The 18,662-nt window shown below is 38.3% G+C and overlaps 4 protein-coding genes across 9 annotated transcripts in view; all 4 read right to left on the reverse strand.

The window, feature by feature from the left end:
• Nucleotides 1–18,662, reverse strand: part of LOC144642793 (uncharacterized) — a 59,427-nt gene that overhangs the window by 16,428 nt on the left and 24,337 nt on the right. For 2 of the 3 annotated variants that reach the window (XM_078501872.1, XM_078501871.1), the window contains exon 10: nucleotides 83–311. In XM_078501872.1, coding sequence (XP_078357998.1) covers nucleotides 83–311 — 229 coding nt within the window. Of the gene's footprint in view, nucleotides 1–82; nucleotides 312–16,309; nucleotides 17,086–17,897; nucleotides 18,127–18,662 lie in introns of those variants that run through there. The other variant, XM_078501874.1, reaches the window with a different exon arrangement.
• Nucleotides 1–18,662, reverse strand: part of LOC144642787 (uncharacterized) — a 74,094-nt gene that overhangs the window by 16,336 nt on the left and 39,096 nt on the right. The window contains exon 9 of the mRNA XM_078501859.1: nucleotides 13,637–13,680. Coding sequence (XP_078357985.1) covers nucleotides 13,637–13,680 — 44 coding nt within the window. The remainder of the gene's footprint in view (nucleotides 1–13,636; nucleotides 13,681–18,662) is intronic.
• LOC144642838 (uncharacterized) lies at nucleotides 499–9,956 on the reverse strand. Of its 4 annotated transcripts, XR_013568786.1 has the most exons (8): nucleotides 9,819–9,956; nucleotides 9,403–9,475; nucleotides 9,267–9,293; nucleotides 8,747–8,790; nucleotides 8,388–8,610; nucleotides 1,053–1,125; nucleotides 929–955; nucleotides 499–560 (listed from the first exon to the last, which is right to left on the reverse strand). XR_013568786.1 is itself a non-coding variant. In XM_078501939.1 (7 exons), exons 1-6 carry the CDS (start codon nucleotides 9,909–9,911, stop codon nucleotides 1,091–1,093), a joined length of 495 nt encoding a protein of 164 aa, XP_078358065.1. In that variant the 5' UTR covers nucleotides 9,912–9,956; the 3' UTR covers nucleotides 583–955; nucleotides 1,053–1,090. The 4 variants fall into 4 exon arrangements, 3 of the variants coding, with proteins under 3 accessions (XP_078358065.1, XP_078358064.1, XP_078358063.1); XM_078501939.1 differs by lacking the exon at nucleotides 499–560 and having other exon boundaries at nucleotides 583–955; XM_078501938.1 differs by lacking the exon at nucleotides 499–560 and having other exon boundaries at nucleotides 583–1,125.
• Nucleotides 11,442–14,442, reverse strand: LOC144642839 (uncharacterized). The gene is made up of 3 exons (XM_078501940.1): nucleotides 14,374–14,442; nucleotides 12,429–14,289; nucleotides 11,442–12,233 (listed from the first exon to the last, which is right to left on the reverse strand). The coding sequence occupies exon 3, from the start codon at nucleotides 12,151–12,153 to the stop codon at nucleotides 11,605–11,607; it is 549 nt and encodes a 182-aa protein (XP_078358066.1). The 5' UTR covers nucleotides 12,154–12,233; nucleotides 12,429–14,289; nucleotides 14,374–14,442; the 3' UTR covers nucleotides 11,442–11,604.

Genomic DNA, 18,662 nt, shown 5'->3' on the forward strand with positions numbered 1-18,662 from the left:
TTGCCTAAATGAATAACGAATTTAATGAATAACATTATTCGATGTATGTTTGAGCGCGATTTCAAATTACGCGTGAACTCACCTAAATTTAAAATATCTAAACAGTGACGGCCTGGGTTATTGGCAACCTGACCTTTCCCAGCGGTCACCAATGGCAACCATGCGCTTCCATCACAGAGCTCTAGAGCATTCTGGGAAGAATTGTAACGGACGGTGCCAGCGGTATGCAGTGAACAGTTCTCAGCGGTGTCACTAAACTTGATTGCTCCATGTTGGGGTTTTCCTGGTAAACCGCGTTCGCCTTTTTGGCCCTAAAAAAGGAAAAAAAAAAAACGACAAAAAATTCTAACCCCGTAAATTAAAAAAAAAGCAAAACAAACTAAGCCTTGGCCACTTTCAACTTATTCAGTTTGGAGGGAAGGGGGTGGGTTGGGATTTATTATTTAAAAAGATTTTACGTTTCAAAAGTTTTCTGGGGCGTATTTATCCAACAGAATTTTTACCAACCTTCACTCCGTTTCTCCCGTCGCGTCCATCACGGCCATCTTTTCCAGGGAGACCTTGGATTGAGAGAAGACTGAATAAAAATCGTGAATACCTCTAAAGGTTTATTCTCGATAAAACGCTCTTCGGCGAAATAGTATATAGTCTTAGCCAAAACTGCGATTTTCAAGAATCTTAAAACATATGCAAAATGATTTATTGAATTGTTCTAGGCGATTTTTCGATAAACTGAGGTTACTCAGGCAGTTAGAAGATCAGACTTACAGTTATCTTATGTTTGCCACTATTGAAATATATTTTAACTGCTTTGTCGAGTTTGGTTATCTGAGCGAGACGCCTTTTGGAGTTTCCAGTTTACGAAGCGTGAGTCATCTTCCGCGGGTCTTGAAATCGAAAAACTGCGTTAGTAAATAACTATTCTCACCGTTTTGACCATCCCTACCGTCTCTACCTAAAATAAAGAAGGAAAAATTGCCATAGGTACGAAAACACGAGGAAAGGTGAAAACATCGAGGGTTCTAATTAAAAGCATTATTTTTTGTTCTCACCGTCGCGACCGTTGCAGCATTCTTTCAAGGTAGACTTCTTACACTGGTTTTGCTGTGTCGCGTTTGCAGAAACCTAAATAACCAAAAAATGATACCGTAAAACCGCCAGAAAGCATATTTAACGCGCTCGGAGTTCTAGAATTCACAGTGAATAATGAAAGAATGAGTCGCGAAATCGAATCGTCTACAGAAAATATGCCCGTTAACTTTTCGGCTACAAACTTGCCTTGTTGGTCGATTCATTCTGAGCGTTTGTCAAAGAACGCAAGGTAAAAAACAAAACGAAAGTAAAAAATAAGCGAAACATTTTAACTGCCTTTTCCTTCGTCAGGATTTCGCTTTAGTGAAAGAAATCAATATTTTCTATTTGCTTACCGTATACTCACACTCGAACACGAAAAAACGGCACGACCAAGTAGCTAGACTTGATTTGTTATGGTAAATCGAATGCTAAAAACAATTAATAACAATCACAATGGATAATAAGTGAGGCGTAAAGAGGCTTGTTTCGGTGAAAGAACTATGAGATCTCTATCTTTCCTTTTTTCACAAAATGTGGCAGCATTACTTGAGAAGACGACAAATTTTACCGAATTCTGACCAAAAAAAAACACAGAGCAAATGGGGAGAGGTACATTGAACAAATAAATTCACTCGGTCACACATTAAGATTCACTGTATCGCTTCTTTATTTATTCAATAAGCTATATTATGACCAAAAGTCACGCACCGTGTAAGTTTCCATAGCAATGCCAACCCAAACGCGACCCCACGCCAAAAAGCCACGCGCAGAGTCAAAAGTCGACTTGTGGAAAGTCTATCTCGTTTTCATGTTGACATGCCAAAAAAGCAACGCCGAAAAGCAACGCGCAATTTTGTAAAAGAATTTTCGTAAAGCCTTTTCCACTAATATTTTCCCATTTGTTAGTATCCTCTTTAGAATCATGAAATCTCTTTACTCGGAGCAGAGTCGAAGATCGTCCGTGTGGAAAAAACTATCTCGTTTCCATGTTGACATGTGCTAGGATGGTCTAAGTTGCCTGTGCATGGAAGGAAAGATCCATTGAGCGATCTCTTATGCGAAGTTACAATTTAGTGTTGTGAGCAGAAGAACGCAGCAGCAAGCGAGGACGTGGCGGAGCGCGGAATGGAAAACAAACCGACAGCCCTGTCGACGACTAGCGCGCAGTTCTTAAACGCCGTTGCGTTCTGGTTGTGACGTGGAACAACGCAGAACGCGCGAATGCAGAAAGATCTCCGCCTGTTTCACGCCGCTAAACGGCATGAAACAACAGCTAGAAATCCTTGTGCAGGCTGGAAATACTTTGGGCCCTTCTTTCATTTCTACTTCTGGTTCTGACATTGTCAGATCACAGCTGCATTTTGCAACTTCCACGTCGCGACAAGAACACAACGGCGTTCAAGAACTGAGCGCTAGTCGCCGCTTCATCTTTTCCAAATCTGCTTGGTGTGCATGCATGAAGCTGGGACACAACTGAGTGTGCCTTTATTAAAGATTTTCTCTTACTAGGGGGTTAACAATTTAAAGTTGTCTGGGGCTAGGACCACAACTTGAGTGTGCTCTTACAGTAAGTGTTCCATTAAGGCTGGTTTTAACTGCGCAAAGCAAAAAAAGAAGAGCATAATAAGGAATACACTCTGACTCTTATGCCGTCCTCACAAGCCCCAAGCATAGGCACGAGAGAACAAACAATTCTGTTTTCGCATTTTAAAGTAGCGTGACAGTGACTGCCTTTCTTTTATTTTTTGGGAATTGCATTATCCAGTGACATTTTAAAACTTACTTCCTTCGAAACTTCAGAAAAACAACAAAACGTACAAGCCAAATTAAAAAAAGAATCAAAATCAAGGCAAAAAACCGAAATATTTTGACTCGCTTTCCATTACCCGGTTTTTGTTGTTGCTTATTTTCTTTACACAAAACCGAAACAGGAAAAATACGGTGCGACCGAGCTAGGAGATCTTTGTCATAATAAATCAGTTGAATGTTGAGCAGTTCTATTTTTATACATATATCGTCACAATGAATGTCAAGTAAGGTGTAATGAATACTTTGTTTTAGTGAATGGGCAACCGACTTTATCGTCACTCACAAGGCTAGTCCTAGTCCTTTAATCCCTCTTCTCCTTTGAAGGGAATGGGACGAGTACAAGACTGAAGTCTCGGGCCGCTTGCCATTGAAAACAAAGGCTATGTATATATATGTTCATTTGGGAAAGAAGACATTACAAATGATTTTTTTCACCTTGTATCTGTTTTAAAAGTCTTGTTTACTAAATTAACGCCGATAGTGAACAGCTCAGAAATACTAGATAATATGTTCAGTAAAAGGTAAAGTCTGTCTCCGAGCCATGAGGCCCATACAGCCGGAGCTTATCCCGGTTTCCGTAGCATTAAGCGACTAGGAGCATTGCTACTCCCCCCTGGATGGGATGCAGTAAATTCGCCGGTACCCATTTATACACCTGGGTGGAGAGAGGCACTATGAGAGTAAAGTGTCTTGCCCAAGAACACAACGCAGCGCCCCGGCCAGGCCTCGAACCCGGGCCGTTCGACTCGGAGTCGAGCGCGCTAACCATTAGGCCACCGCGCCTCCCACAGATAATATGTTCAGTACTCGAAGATATTTCCTTATTGATTATGTCCAAGTTCTTTATTTTTATTCTTCTTTTAATTTTAAATTTCATTTCATTAAGGGTGCAAGTAAAGTGGCTGTTGTTGTCTGTGTTGTACTCTAGCTTTACTGTAAGTTTAAATTGATCACCAGTATTTCTAAGCTGTTCACTATCGGCATTTATTCAGGCAAGATGTCCCTCTGGTTTATTTAAAAAACACCTTCTCCTTTTATAGCTGATTGATTACTCAATACCTCAAACTGTTGTTAAAACGTTAACTTAAACGGTCTTTTGTTAAAATTTTATTAAGGAAAACTAGTCTAGTCCTTACGCAAAAAAAAAAGCACGGAGAGCGTGATGAAAAACAGCTGAACAAGTTTTTATTTTTTCCAGATACAAAAGTTAAGGATCCCTTAAATTTAACAATTTGCTTCAAATATTTCATTATTTTTTCCTTACGTTTGCTATATCGTTACATCCCCTTACACCTTATTTTAACCTGAAAGCGTCTTTCCTAAGTTTTAAACTAAAGTTTGTTTCTATCGCACCATCACCCAGATTGGTTTGTTCAGATAACAGTAGCCCGCGATACACTTGTTTCCAACTGCCTTGCTATCGTCGGAAGTGACGTAATTGGGTCTGTCATCAAGACCAGTCCACATGTCAATCCACTTATCAGTGCCATAATGCCATTCCGAGATACCATAGTCTGAATCGAGTGCCAATCTGGATATTGTGGCAAAACTCACAGCAGGAGTTCGCGTGTTATGATCTGTTGGGCTGTACTTGTAAAATCCATACACGTCCTTAGACTTCGGATGAAGTGATTTCCCTCATTAAGAACGTCTCGAACTGTGTTTTACCGTTTTGCGGTGCGCCTGCCTTCCTGTTGTAAATGACCCGGATGTTGTTGACGTCAGGGTGGATATGACTCGCGGCATCTGCGTATTTAGTTTTAGCGCTCAGTTTCCATGTCGCAAAAAGCCTGGAACGAGTCATCTGTTGAGCCACCGTTTGGATCGATCCAGTAAAGTCCGTTACCACGACTCTGAACTGAACGCCGAATGAAAAATGAAATTGTGGTAAAAGAAAATGTTGAATGTTTTTTTGCGCACGCAAAAGTTGTTATTCAAATTTTTTACCTGTGGTGAAATAAATAAAAAAATGCGCTTTATCATAAGTAAGATTACGTTACGTTTTACGTGGAGTCAAAAATCCCCCAGAGTTTTTTGTCGTCTGGATTATTGGCTAATTTCGAATAATTTAAACGATCTTGTAAAATCAACTGATATAGTCGCTGCCATAAGAACAGATCATGACGCAATTGCCTTAGAATTTGAAGAGATAGATAAAGAGCTTAAAGGCCCTGGTTTTTAGAAGATGAACTGTTCCTTTCTTACAGATAAAGAATATGTAGATAGTGTTACGAAAATGATTCCAATTTGGACGGCAGAAGGACAAACAGAACTTTCAGACGACCGTAGCGCTTGGGATTGGATTAAATATAACATTAGAGCGCATACTATATTGCATTCGAAAAAGAGAGCGAAAGAAAGGGTCGAGAAAGAAAGAAATCTTCAAAATGAACTCGACAAGGCAAAGAAAACATTAGATAAAACGTTAAGTGATTCCAACACTTTTCACTATCACGCAGCTCGGGAAAAACTAGAAGCATTCTATGAAGAGAAAACAAAAGGAATAATTATACGTGCACGTGCCCGATGGCACGAACATGGTGAAAAAAGTACAAAATATTTCTTGAACTTAGAGAAAAGAAATCATGTCAAGAAATGTATACGAAAATTATACATTAATGGTGCAATTAACACAGATCCGACTTACATTTTAAGGGAACAGGAACGTTTTTATTGTGATTTATATAAAAGTGGCAATAACGATCCAGACATTGCCCTAAAAAGGTCCACCTTTTTAGGTGATTTAAATATACCAAAACTTTCCGAGGAACAGAAAAGAGCGTGTGAGGGTAAAATCTCGCTAGAAGAATGTTCTTGTCTCCTTGATAGCTTTCGCGATAACAAAACACCAGGAAACGATGGCATTCCTATTGAATTCTATAAAAAATTCTGGCCTCTAATTGGCGACAGTTTTATAAGATGTGCAAATGAGTGTTTTGAAAAAGGTGAGTTGTCCTGCTCCCAAAAACAAGCGGTGATCACTCTTATCGAGAAGAAAGGAAAAGATCGCTCACTCCTTGAAAATTGGCGCCCAATTTCCCTTGTTAATGTTGATACGAAAATTATGTCAAAAGTAATAGCTTCAAGAATTAAAAATGTTTTACCCGAGATTATTCATCACAACCAGACAGGATACGTCAAGGATCGCTTTATAGGCGAAACTATTCGATCTATTTACGATGTAATGGACTACACTGTCGAAGAAAACATCCCAGGCCTCATGATTTTTATTGATTTCAAAAAAGCTTTTGACAGTGTAGAGTGGGATTTTCTTTTGAAATGCCTAGAAGCTTTTAATTTTGGCCCAGACTTCATTCGCTGGGTCAAAACGTTTTATAAAAACATACAAAGCTGCACCATTAACAATGGTACTGCTTCACGATATTTTACGCTCGAGCGAGGTGTCCGGCAGGGAGATCCACTCTTCCCTTACCTTTTTATATTAGTCGTTGAAACTCTGGCAATCGCTATGCGTCAAAACAAAAGTATTAAAGGAATAATGATCGAGAACGAGGAAACTAAGCTTTTACAATATGCAGATGATACAACTGCAGTGCTCTCAGACATTAATTCAGCAGAAACATTGTTTGAGTTATTGGATAGTTTTAAAGCGATTTCGGGACTTGAGATAAACTGTACAAAAACCGAAGGCATGTGGATTGGATCATCTAAGGAAAACAAAACGAAACCCTTCGGAATCAAATGGCCGAATGAACCGATTAAGGCCCTTGGAGTGTATTTCACTTATGATCAGAAACTGCTTAAAGAAAAGAATTTCATTGAAAGATTGGACAGCATCAAAAAGCTTATCAACATTTGGTCCTCAAGAGGCCTATCAATTTACGGAAAGGTGACAATTATAAAATCATTTCTCAGATTTCTAATCCCAAAATTTGTTTACACATGCTCGCTTTTGCCCACACCTAACGAATTGGTTAAACAATTGAATCAATTGCTATTTAAATTCCTGTGGAAAGGAACAGACAAAGTAACACGCTTGTCAGCAATAAATGAATATGGGAAAGGTGGCCTAAAAATGATCGACCTAGAGAGCATGGTTAAATCTTTAAGATTAGCATGGCTAAAACGAATATTTTATGGCAATGATGGAACATGGAAGCAGTACTTAAAACACCAATTAAAATCCATTGGGGGTCTTTTCTTTTTTAATTGTAACTACGATGTTAACGATTATACAATCTCTTCCCAGTTTTATCGTGAACTGTTATTGTGGTGGTCGCAATTCCGCGAAAATTTTGCTACCGAAAGGAACTGGCAAAACATCATTTGGAATAACAAAGAAATACGAATAGACAACAAGCCTGTTTATTACAAAAATTATGTTGAATCTGGAATCATCTGTATAAAGGATCTGCTATTCAATTTAAACAATATTGACTCCTTTGACCGCGTTTCATATAAAATAAGTAAAACTAATTTTTTACAATGGGCAGGCCTTCGCCACTCTATACTCAACCTTTCAAAAGGTAGATATGCATGCCCGCCACTTACATCTCCTTCATTTTTCATTGACCACAACATCTTCGACGTGAAGAAAAAGAAATCAAAAGATTATTATTCGCTTCTTGTTATGAACAAAGCACAGCCTCCTAATATTGTTCATAAATGGAAAAGCGATTTCAATATTTCGGATGATCAACTACGAGAATTTTTCACATTACCTCATTCCGTTGTACTCGAATCATATGTAAAGGCCTTTCAGTACAAACTACTTAACAATATTCTTTACACGAACACGAAATTACACAAAATTGGTTACAGAACAAATGATTTATGTACTTTCTGTGAGGCGGAACCAGAAACTTTGTATCACTTTTTTTACCAGTGCTCCCGCGTCAGGCAGTTTTGGAATGATTTTGAATCTTACTGGTACCTCTTATCAAATCAAGCAGTTCGTCTTACTTTGCAAAACGTTTTGTTTGGAATAATATCAAAACAATGCCCTTCACTTGATTTACTAAATTATTTTATTATTATTGGAAAATTGTTTTTGTGGGACTGCAGAAGAAACCAAACATATCCTAAAATTCAAGGTTATCAGAACAAAATACTTACTAAATATGAAACTGAAAAGAAAATTAATAAGAAAAGATATTTCGAAAAGAAGTGGATATATTCTCCCAGATAATAAGTAAGGAATTATAGTGCTAGATTCGCTTTTTTTTTTTCGTGTGTTTGTTGCTTATTTCTTTTTGTTGCGTGTATTAATTTCGATTATTAAAAGTCCAAACTATTGATGTAAACTTGCTATATGGAAAATATTATCATCTGTTACTTAATTGTAAATTAACACTTGTTACTTTTTTTTATTCCAATCACCTATGTAATGCTAAGTGTGTAAATATCAATAAAGGAAAAAATTAAAAAAAAAAAAAAAAAAAAAAAAATAAGTAAGATTATTTTGGAGCTTATCTTTTCGCGCGAATTTTGGCGGGACATGAAGTACATGACCTTATCTAATTCGTATTCTATTTGAAACTCACCTGATTTTAAAATATCCAAACATTGACGGCCTTGTTTATTAGCCACGTGATCCTTCCCAGCAGTCACCAATGACAACCAAGCGCTTTCATCACAAAGTTGCAAAGAACTCTGGGAATTACTGTAACGCACAGTGCCAGCGGTACGCATTGTGCAGTTGTCAGCGGTGTCAGTGATCGCACCATGCGGTTGTTTACCTGATAAACCAGGCTCACCTTTTTGGCCCTGAAAGTGAAACGTTCATTACATCCAAGTTAGTTTGCGAAACGATGATTTCTTCGATTATTTATTTTCTTGTGCTTAGCTAAGGAAGTTTAAAAACAGAAACAATGAAACTCGACGTTCATGTTTTGTCACCAACCTTCACTCCGGTTTTTCCGTCGCCTCCATCATGGCCATCTTTTCCTTTAATCAAGAGAGAAATAAAGGAGATTCTTTCACTCTTTTTTTATTTATTAGAGAACTTAGTAGTAGCGAGCTCGAGGTCAACAGAAAAAAGTCAAATTCTCGCCTGTAACTTAAGCTGAGTTGCGATGGGAGAAAACTGAAACATTTTTGTAATTTTTATCTTGGGAAGAAAAGCCTGGAAGAAATTCTTAAAATGTAGACTGTTGATTTATTTTCTTCAATCGAAACTATAATAATCACATTACAACAAACTATATTATATAGCAATATTATGTATATTATATATATTATATTACATTACAATAAACTATATTAACTATATTACAAACCGTATAATGATCACATTACAACTTGGAAAAAGAAAGCTGAGTTAAAAAGACAATTGCCTGCCACTGAAAAATAATTAATTTCTCGAACACTGCGGATAAGCTTCAACTCTTGCCAACAATACAATATTTATTTATTTACGATACCGTTTCTGCCATCCCGACCGTCTTTTCCTGAAAAAAAAAAAAGGAACAAGAAAATATACCAGAGATATAAAACTCAACGCGAGAAAACACTAACTAAATAACACTGGATTCCAAAAACATAATTTTTCGTTCTCACCGTCGCGACACATGCAGCATTTTTTCAAGAAAGGCTTTTCACACTGGATTTGCTGTGTGCCATTTGCAGAAACCTTAAAAATAAACCCGCTCTATTAATACCAAGGCTCGAAAAGACAGTTGAACATTTTTAAGATCCCTTGCGGAAATGAAGTATTGCAACAAAATTTATTTAAGGCTGATTTTCATAAGGACAAGCTCAAGCTCAAGCCCGAGTCTAAGCATAAGTGAATAAGAAGGCAAACACGCTCATTATTTTTATCCTGTTTCCCAGTGCCACAAGCACAAGCACACTTCGTTCTTCTTGTGCTTGCTGCTTATCCTTATGCCTTGTAAAAGCCACCCTTTACAAGAATAAATCAACTATAGACAAAATAATTTGCCCCTCAACTTTTCATAGGTCAACATTAAACTTGCCTTTTTAGTCGACTTGTTCGGTGTACTTGCAAAACAACGGAAGATAAAAACCAAAATCAGCAAATAAACCAAGCGAGTTATTTTAACTTCCATTCCAAGTGTCTGCTACAGCGAAAGAGCTCATCGATAAATCATTGGTTTTAACGCAAAAAAATAATATTTATACTTAAAAGGGTTACAACAGCATGAACCAGTGGCTAGACTGTATTAATGTTTCCCCGTATTTGGAGTTGCGTTTCAGTATTAGCGTCTTACACGATGTTTCAGTTTTTAAAGCTATAAGCAGTGCATGTTGTAGGTTTCAATATCTCATTGAGGCTCTCGCTGTATTTTTTCATAATATATTTGTGGTTATGAGAAATGCTTCATTGTTGGTAAGTTTGAGTTTGTCGTCCTTGCTCCGGCGGGAGGGTTTTTATCCGAATTCTTCGGTTTTCCTATATACAAAGACCACCAACTCTCCAAATTCCAGCTCGATCACGATGCATGCACGCATTCTTTTAAAGGGTATCTGCCCCTGTGTGACATGGAAAAGTAAAAATAAATTTTCATTTTTTCCCGCCATCAAGGTTATCATTTTATTATCAAGGTTATTATGTTAGAGAATTTTTCAACAAACTGCTTTAATTGAAACACAGAGGATAACAACAAGTGTACCTCTGTGTACTTTGCATGACCATAATACAAACAGTTTTGCAAAAGCAATAAAATAAAAAGGAAAACAAAGATATATAAAAAAACTGAGGGCTTGAGCGATTACGACGACTCAACTGAGATCAGTCTCAAACTAACAAAAGAGCGTAGTTACATCCCCAGCATTATAGCGCTCAACTTCTTCTTAGAACTTTGTGGGAATAATATAACAAGAGAAAACATCATAGTACTGGCCCTAAAAGGTACAATATAACAGAATTATATAGAACGCACAGAAATAGTCATTTAGAAGTGTTAAAATTCAATTTTATAATAAACTGTACTGGCAGTTTGGCGAATAGATTGCCTGTAATTTGCGGGCTTCGCTCGACAAAGACAATTTTCCACAATTAAATTCAGTTTGCCACCTGAATTCTTCTTCTAATTTCTGTTGTTTCTCTTGAACAAGCTGAGAAAATTTAAATTTTTCTTTCTCGGTAGGTTTAATAGCCATACATTTCTGACGCTATGAAGATAAAATAAATGTGAGAAGTTGAAAGCGCTTTTATTCAAACGGCGCTTGAAGTGCTGAGAGCAAACAATGAAAACGGCGCGAACAGTTGAATGGTATCCAGTTTTGATTGACTGTTTTCGTTATTTTCTTGTTTCTGATTGATTCACGGCAGCGGGTTAAAATATATTCTAGCCCGCTGAAGTTCTTATTTTAGCCCGCAAAATACGCCACAATACCCGATGAAGCGAGGAGTTATTGTCTTGAGCTCTAGAACATTTATAATAACTGTTTGATAGAAAAACGGAACGCCTAGTAAAAAGTAAAAAAAAAGAATGGAACAGATTGCAGCACTTCGAAAAAAAAGTGGAAAAAGGATAATCATAAGTGATTAAGTAAAATTAGGAAAGAGTTATTTTCTCTTTAAATAATAACAGAATAAAAAATATCTCAGACTAGAATTGTTAAAAAGCCATTTATTTCGTAACCAGTAACACAGTTTTTAAAAGCATTTTTACTAGCTCATGTTGCGATACAAAAGCGACTTGATAGTCTTCTCTATCTTTACACATTTTACTTAAGACACCTTCACCTTATGTTAGCTTGACAGTGCATGGCTTAGTTTTCAGCTAAAGTTTATTTCTATCGCACCATCACCCAGATTGGTTTGTTCAGATAACAGTAGCCCGCGATACACTTGGTGCCACGCGCCCTGCTGTCGTCGGAAGTGACGTAGCTGTTTGAGCCGTCAGCATGATGCCACATGTCAAGCCACTTGTCAGAGTCCGCAAAAAATTCCGAAATTCCACGGGTTGAACCGATAGCCAATCTGGTTATTGTGCCAAACCCCACAGCGGGTGTTCTCTTGTTGTGATCTGCGGGGCTGTACTTGTAAAATCCGTACACCTTCTTGTCCATATAGGTAGCAGATTTTCCCATTAAGAACTCGTCAAAGTCACTTTTGTCTTTCTGTGGTGCGCCTGCTTTCCTGTTGTAAATAACCCGAATGGTATTGACGTCAGCAAAGCGAAACATAACCTCTTCCCAGTCCCGCATGTCAGGGTGGATATGACTCGCGGCATCTGCGTACTTAGTTTTGGCGGCCAATGTTGAAAATCCAGTTTTGATGAAGGGGAAGCTTGGGGAGACCTTTGTGGCAACTAGGGTCCAACCTCCACGCTCAGTGTTCATGTCACAAAAAGCCTGGAACGAGTCATCTGTTGAGCCACCGTTTGGATCGATCCAGTAAAATCCGCTGCCACGACTCTGACCTGAACAAATGGAAAACTAACTCTGATTAAAAAAATAATTATAGCGGGATGCTGGTTTTTACTTATTTCGTCTTAATTATGAATAGGTTTCAATAAAAATTTGCATCTATAATGAATGTAAATATTCTCGTTAGTAACATTATTTGATGATTTCAAAAGGCGCGTGTTTAACTTTCTGCTCCATTAGAAACTCACCTGAATTTAAAATATCCAAACAGTGACGGCCTGGGTTAGAGGCCACGTGACCTTTCCCAGCAGTCAGTACTGATAACCAAGCGCTTCCATCACAGAGCTGTAAAGCATTCTGGGAAGAACTGTAGCGAACCGTGCCAGCGGTATGTAGAGAACAAGTGTCAGCGGTGTAACTGAACTTGATTGCACCATGGGAAGGATTTGATGATGAGCCAGGTTCGCCTTTTTTGCCCTAACATGAAAGTATCAGCAAACAAAGAATGCGTTATCAGTAAAAAAACAGTGCATGTTATTAGCGAGTCACTGAATATTTCTCGGAAACCTCATTTTAATCTGCAGAAGAATACCAAGAATTATTCTTGTCCATGTTCCGAGAATAAAGCCGGCTTTTCTTTTGCAATGGTAAGCACTCACTTTAAGTTCAGAAGCTGTAGAATTAGGGTACTGTGTTACATTTGACTGTGAACGGTTTGTCAAGAACAAAATAACAGGAATTAAAAAAGTACAACATTGGCGAATGGATCATCTCGTTCATGAAATCTACCTAGTACATCAATATAGAGATATAAAGTAAATTTTCGTTGAAGGAAGAAGGAAGCCATTATAATTTCCAGGTGTTTTTCCTCTTCACAAGGACAAAACTTGAAAAAGTCAGCCTGACTTTTCAAGTTGAGATCTAAAATTTCTGATGGCATCACAGTCATCTCTTCAGTACACTTGCATGGTGATTTTTAACAAAATTGGACCGCTATTCGTAGTTTCCATCATGAGAGGATCTCTCTTGTTTCCATATATCTTTAGGCTCTTGAGTTTTTGAAGTGAAACTGGTGACAGTGTCCCTTTGAAAGACTTCACTCTGATCTTCAGCTGCTTGGAAGATTTTGCTGCCTTCACCGTCACATCTCAGTAAATTCTTCAAAAAATATCGATACATTACCCTGCAGACATGTGATTAGAAAAACGAAAATCATCAACTAGGAGAGATTGTCTTGGTGTACCATAGGTTTCTCACATTTATATAAATCCGGAAGTTTATAGAAGTGATGTTTTCATTTTGAGCCTGAATAGCGTCATAAACGCATTAATAGCTAAGATTTACTGTAACTCAAAGGAAAAGAACTAGTCTAACTTTTCTATGGGGCAGGTTTTCATAACGTAACGTTAAATATATCAGTTCTTTCGTTTTACAACATCTCAGTGTTATTTCCAACCTTCAGTCCATTTTTCCCGTCGCGTCCGTCACGACCGTCTTTTCCTTGAAGACCTTGGTACAAAAGAAAAAAGTCGCTGTTTTGAGCTTAGTGTAAAAGACGTTGATTAAGCAGAGTTCAATAAATAAATATTTTGCCATTGAATGTCACTGACTGTCTGTTTATTCGAACGTATGCATGGAGCATCTTAGCAGATTAAAGTCCGAATCAATACTGAAATTTTTCTTCGATCGAAAACTGAAATGAAGAAGTTTGTAAAACTTAGAAAATAAATGCCCATCCCGACCATCTTTACCTGAAATAAAAAGAGAAATGCTCTTGTCAGTAAAAATACTTCCAGCTCAAAAAGGAAGGGGGTGAATAGGGGTACAGAAACCTGCTAAGTCCGTCAAATGACCACTATTACTATGTACTATCCGCGATCAGAGATTCCTGACATGAAAAGTCCGAAATCCGCGCCAAAATTCTAATCTAATCCGAGATCTACAGTATTTTCGAAATCCGTGAATCCACTCAATGACTCGCAAAAATTCGCTTTCCGGGCGCGCTATTAGACCGAATCCGTCGATCCACGAACCTTTACACCTCCCCCTAAAAATAGACTATCTCAAATAATTATTGCTTACCGTTTTGCCCATCCCTACCGTCTCTACCTAAAACGGAGAAGGAAAAAATATTATTAGTCTGCAACACAAGCGTGAAATACGACAAAGATTCTAAAAGCATTTTTTCCTCACCGTCGCGACAATTAAAGCATTCTTTCATGGTCGACTTTCCACATTGGTTTTGCTGTGTCCCATTTACAGAAGCCTGAAAAATAAACCCCTGTCGCATAAATATCGAGAATGTCGGAGCTCTGAGAGCAAATTGAACATTTCTTACAAAGCGCGCGGCAATGTAAAATTGCCAAAATTAAGTTTCCAGTTGTAAGACCAAATCGTCCACAAAGAATAAATGTCCTTCAACTTTTAAGAGGTCAAATTTCAAATTACCTTTTTGGTCGATTGGTTTCGAGTGTTTGCAAAAGAATGCAAGATAAAAACCAAAATTAACACAAAAAGCAAACGAAACATTTTAGCTACCTCTCCTATGTAAAAGTTTTGCTTACAATGAAAGAACTTGGCGATATAGTATATTTTTAAGCCGGGAATGATGTTTACTCTATAGTCAAACGAGAAAAAACGGCATGAGCAAGTAGCTAGACTGTCTTTATTATGATAATTTAGTTGATGAGTTGCTTCAGTACAAAACAACGATCAAAGTTTTCCTATTTTACCTTCTTTTTACTAGTCTTTCTCATTTCTTAATTGATGGGCTCCTGATATTTCTCATATGGGTGTGAATTTATAAAAATAATCGAAGCGGATCTTGCGTAATTTTCGACAAAGGTAATCCTCTAAGAATACAGAGTCAATAGAAACGTGTTCGAATAAAAATATTCACTCCAAGGTTTATTTGGATTGGCAATGACATTTGTGTGACTTGAAGGTTGACAATAGAGTTGCGTTACTAAGATGTCACGCTTTCACGTGTCGGTTTTTCTGTGGGACGGAAGGCGACACTGGATCAGCATCCTCTTTCACCTCGCGACCCGTATCGAGACTCGTGCCCGCGGCCGGGATCGCGACTCGCACTACTAAAGCTGAAGACTTGGCCGAGTTCCCCGATCCCTGTTCTCGGCATTCTCGTTCCCAGAGCCGCTTGTCTCTCTAAGCCGGCGAAGCCTGTGCACGAGAAACAAGTGGCTCTGGGGATACATGATTTGATTGGCTGGATTTAAAAAAAAGAACCAATCAATTAAATGAACAGTTATAAAATCCCTTTGTTCTCCGAGAGTTTGAAACTGTTGACTTGATTGGCTAAGTTTAAAACTCACTTTATTATTAGCTAGCCAATCAAATCATGTGTCCCCAAAGCCAATTGTTTCTCGTGCACAGGCTCAGCCGGCTGAGAGGGACAAGCGGCTCTGCGGACGAGAATATGTTCTCCGCAATACTTCCTGCCAGAATTCCAGTCAAAAAGAGAGAAGAAGCTAATCGCGGTACAGCAGCCAGGAGTTATTATCTTACAAGGGAACAACTAATCATTGATTTAAAATAGAATATTTTTTTTGGCAGCGAGAAAGCGTTAGCATCACTGACATTGATCATTCTTTCTATTTTCTTTTTCCAGTTCTTGTCAGTGGATACCACACAAGGGCGGCTTCTGCGCGATTTCTCTATCATTTCACAGTTTTCTCTATACCATGACACATTGTATACACTATATCATAATGAAACTAAACTTTCGGAATGGTAAACTTTGGTAAATGAAACTTACAAGGAAAAGGGTTGCTGATTTGATACTATTCAAAAACGTTTTTAGTTGCTAAAATCTGGGCTTATCTTTATGAAACCAAATTGCAACAAAAAATAAAACGATTTTGCCGATTAGACGCTTATCTCCAAAATGATGGTTAAGGCAACCCAAATAAGCCCCCGGAAAGAAGCAATCTTTAAAGAGTACGGGAATAAATTTCACTGTCTTTAGCAAATCCGGAAGGGCTTTCGCTACGGTGGCGACCCTCCAAAACTAGTAGCGACCCCTAAACGCGACTTGAAGTGTTATGAAAAACAATGGAAATAAAAGATACATCTAAGCCAGATGGAAGGATAAAAATAACAAACAAGTAACTGTGGAAACAGTTTTATTTCATCCCGTTACAGAGTTAAAGCATCCAAGGTTGCTCTTCTCGCTTATCATATCACAGTTTGCTATAAATCCCAACACCTTATTTTAACATAACAGCACAGCACCTAAGGCAAACTTTTCAGTTTGTTTCTATCGCACCATCACCCAGATTGGTTTGTTCAGATAACAGTAGCCCGCGATACACTTGGTGCCACGCGCCCTGCTGTCGTCGGAAGTGACGTAGTTGTTTGTGGAGTCGGGGCCGGTCCACATATTAAGCCACTTGTCTGTGCCAGCGTACCATTCCGAAATCGCATGGTTAGAATAGAAGTGCAACTTAGATATTGTGGCAAAACCTTGAGCGGGACTTCTCTTGTTATTATCTGCTGGGCTGTACTTGTAAAACCCATGTACGTCCTTCATCAACGAAGCAGTTTTTCCCATTAAGAACTCTTCGAACTCTTTTTTGTTGTTTTGTGGTGCGCCTGCCTTCCTGTTGTAAATAACCCGGATGGTGTTGACGTCACTAAACCGGAACATGACTTCTTCCCAGTCCCCCATGGCAGGGTGGATATGACTCGCGGCATCTGCGAACTTAGTTTTGGCGGCCAATGCTGAGAATCCAGTTTTGATGAAACCTCTGAAACTAGGAGAAACCTTGGTGGCAAATAAGGTCCAACCTCCACGCTCAGTGTCCATGTCGCAAAAAGCCTGGAACGAGTCATCTGTTGAGCCACCGTTTGGATCGATCCAGTAAAGTCCGCTGCCACGACTCTGACCTGAATGAATTGAAAACGAAATTTTGATTAAAGCAGCTATAGCTGGATGCTTTTTACTTATTTCGTCGTATGAATAGGTTTCAGTAAAAATCAATTTAAATGAATAAATAATCGTATTGCTGGTTTTCACTGTCACGCAATCAAAAAATAAATTCGAAACCATTCAACTACATAAGCTATGAATTTCAAATACACTAGACGATAAATAGATAAACAATTTCTCCAAGTTTCAGGTCTGTGCGGTGTACCGTTCGCAAGTTATTTGCCGAAGCTTTCCACGCAAATTTATAAAGCTTAGTATGGAGATACCATAAATGTACATGTGTCCTTTCGAGGACACAAATATATGGCCGCCGTGATGTCAGAGAAACCATCTGGAACTCAATTCTGTTTACAACAGCGGCAATCTTTGGCTCATGAGCTAGTACAGTTTCACATGAACACCAATTATTATATCTGAAATGTTCAATCTGCTGAAAAAGGAAAGGAAAGGCCTTTTTTTAAACATAACAGATTTGTCACGGCACTCAGCTTGATATCACATACGACGGAGAACTCAAATATTCAAAATGCTCCGTTTAAAAAACGAATGACACTATCGATCTGGAAATTTGCAAAAAGATATATTTTTAGTTTATCTTACGTCTAATGACAACGAAAATTTAGTAGGCCTAGTGATTTTTGATTTGAGAATTTTATGACGTAACATGAAAACCAAGAATTACAAACATAATTTGGTGTGTGTTTAAGTGCGATTTCAAAAGGCGCGTAATCAACTTTCTTAATTTGCTGCTGCTCTTTTAAAATTTTACCTGAATTCAAAATATCCAGACAGTGACGGCCTGGATCATAAGCCACGTGACCTTTTCTTGCAATCACCAAGGGAAACCAAGCGCTTCCATCGCAGAGTTCCAAGGCTTTCTGGGAAGTATTGTAACGGACGGTGCCAGCGGTACGCAGTGAACAATTCTCAGCGGTGTCACTAAACTTGATTGCACCATGTGGAGATTTTCCGGGTAAACCACGTTCTCCTTTATGGCCCTGACAAAAAGAAAAAACCATCAAATGACTAAATAAATGACTAGATAAATTATAAATGACAAGGGAGGCTCTGAAAAATAAATGGCAAAACAATTATTTCTTTCAATATGTCCTTTCTTGAGTTGCACAACACTTGTGAAGGTAAAAGTGCCCGTTTTTCGTTGGCAAACAAGCATGAGAGGACTCTTGGCTGGACGTTACGAGTGATAAGAGAAATTACAGTAATCAGAGTAAGCCTGGTGATCGTTGAAATTCATGTTTATTACTTACGAATGAAGATTGGCACGTAACTTTTTTAGAGCGCTACAACTAACTGCACTATAACTGTTGAGCACATTTTTTCGAAAGGCACATGTACGGGCATTCCAACAAGCAAATTGTCGGAAAATGTGGTAATTTGGAACACTCTGCTGTAAACTGTTGATGTATGAGGAATTTAAAAATCCATACACCCACTTTTGCACCGTTTATTTCAGTCATCTCCTATCACAGTCGGGGGAATAAGTGCCAGTTCTGTTAAATCTTCGCTGAAGCAC

Source organism: Oculina patagonica, chromosome 2 (assembly GCF_052425735.1).
Source record: "Oculina patagonica isolate OP01 chromosome 2, crgOcupat, whole genome shotgun sequence".
NCBI lineage: Eukaryota > Metazoa > Cnidaria > Anthozoa > Scleractinia > Oculinidae > Oculina > Oculina patagonica.

What these genes read in the sequence shown, in the direction of transcription:
- LOC144642838 (XM_078501937.1), bottom strand. Translation starts at nt 9,911, where the DNA reads ATGGAAGTTAAAATAACTCGCTTGGTTTATTTGCTGATTTTGGTTTTT. An exon ending in CGAACAAGTCGACTAAAAAG is followed by an intron (nt 9,476 to 9,818) that starts GCAAGTTTAATG and finishes TTTATTTTTAAG; the next exon opens with GTTTCTGCAAATGGCACACA. An exon ending in ATGCTGCATGTGTCGCGACG is followed by an intron (nt 9,294 to 9,402) that starts GTGAGAACGAAA and finishes TTTTTTTTTCAG; the next exon opens with GAAAAGACGGTCGGGATGGC.
- LOC144642839 (XM_078501940.1), bottom strand. Translation starts at nt 12,153, where the DNA reads ATGAACACTGAGCGTGGAGGTTGGACCCTAGTTGCCACAAAGGTCTCC.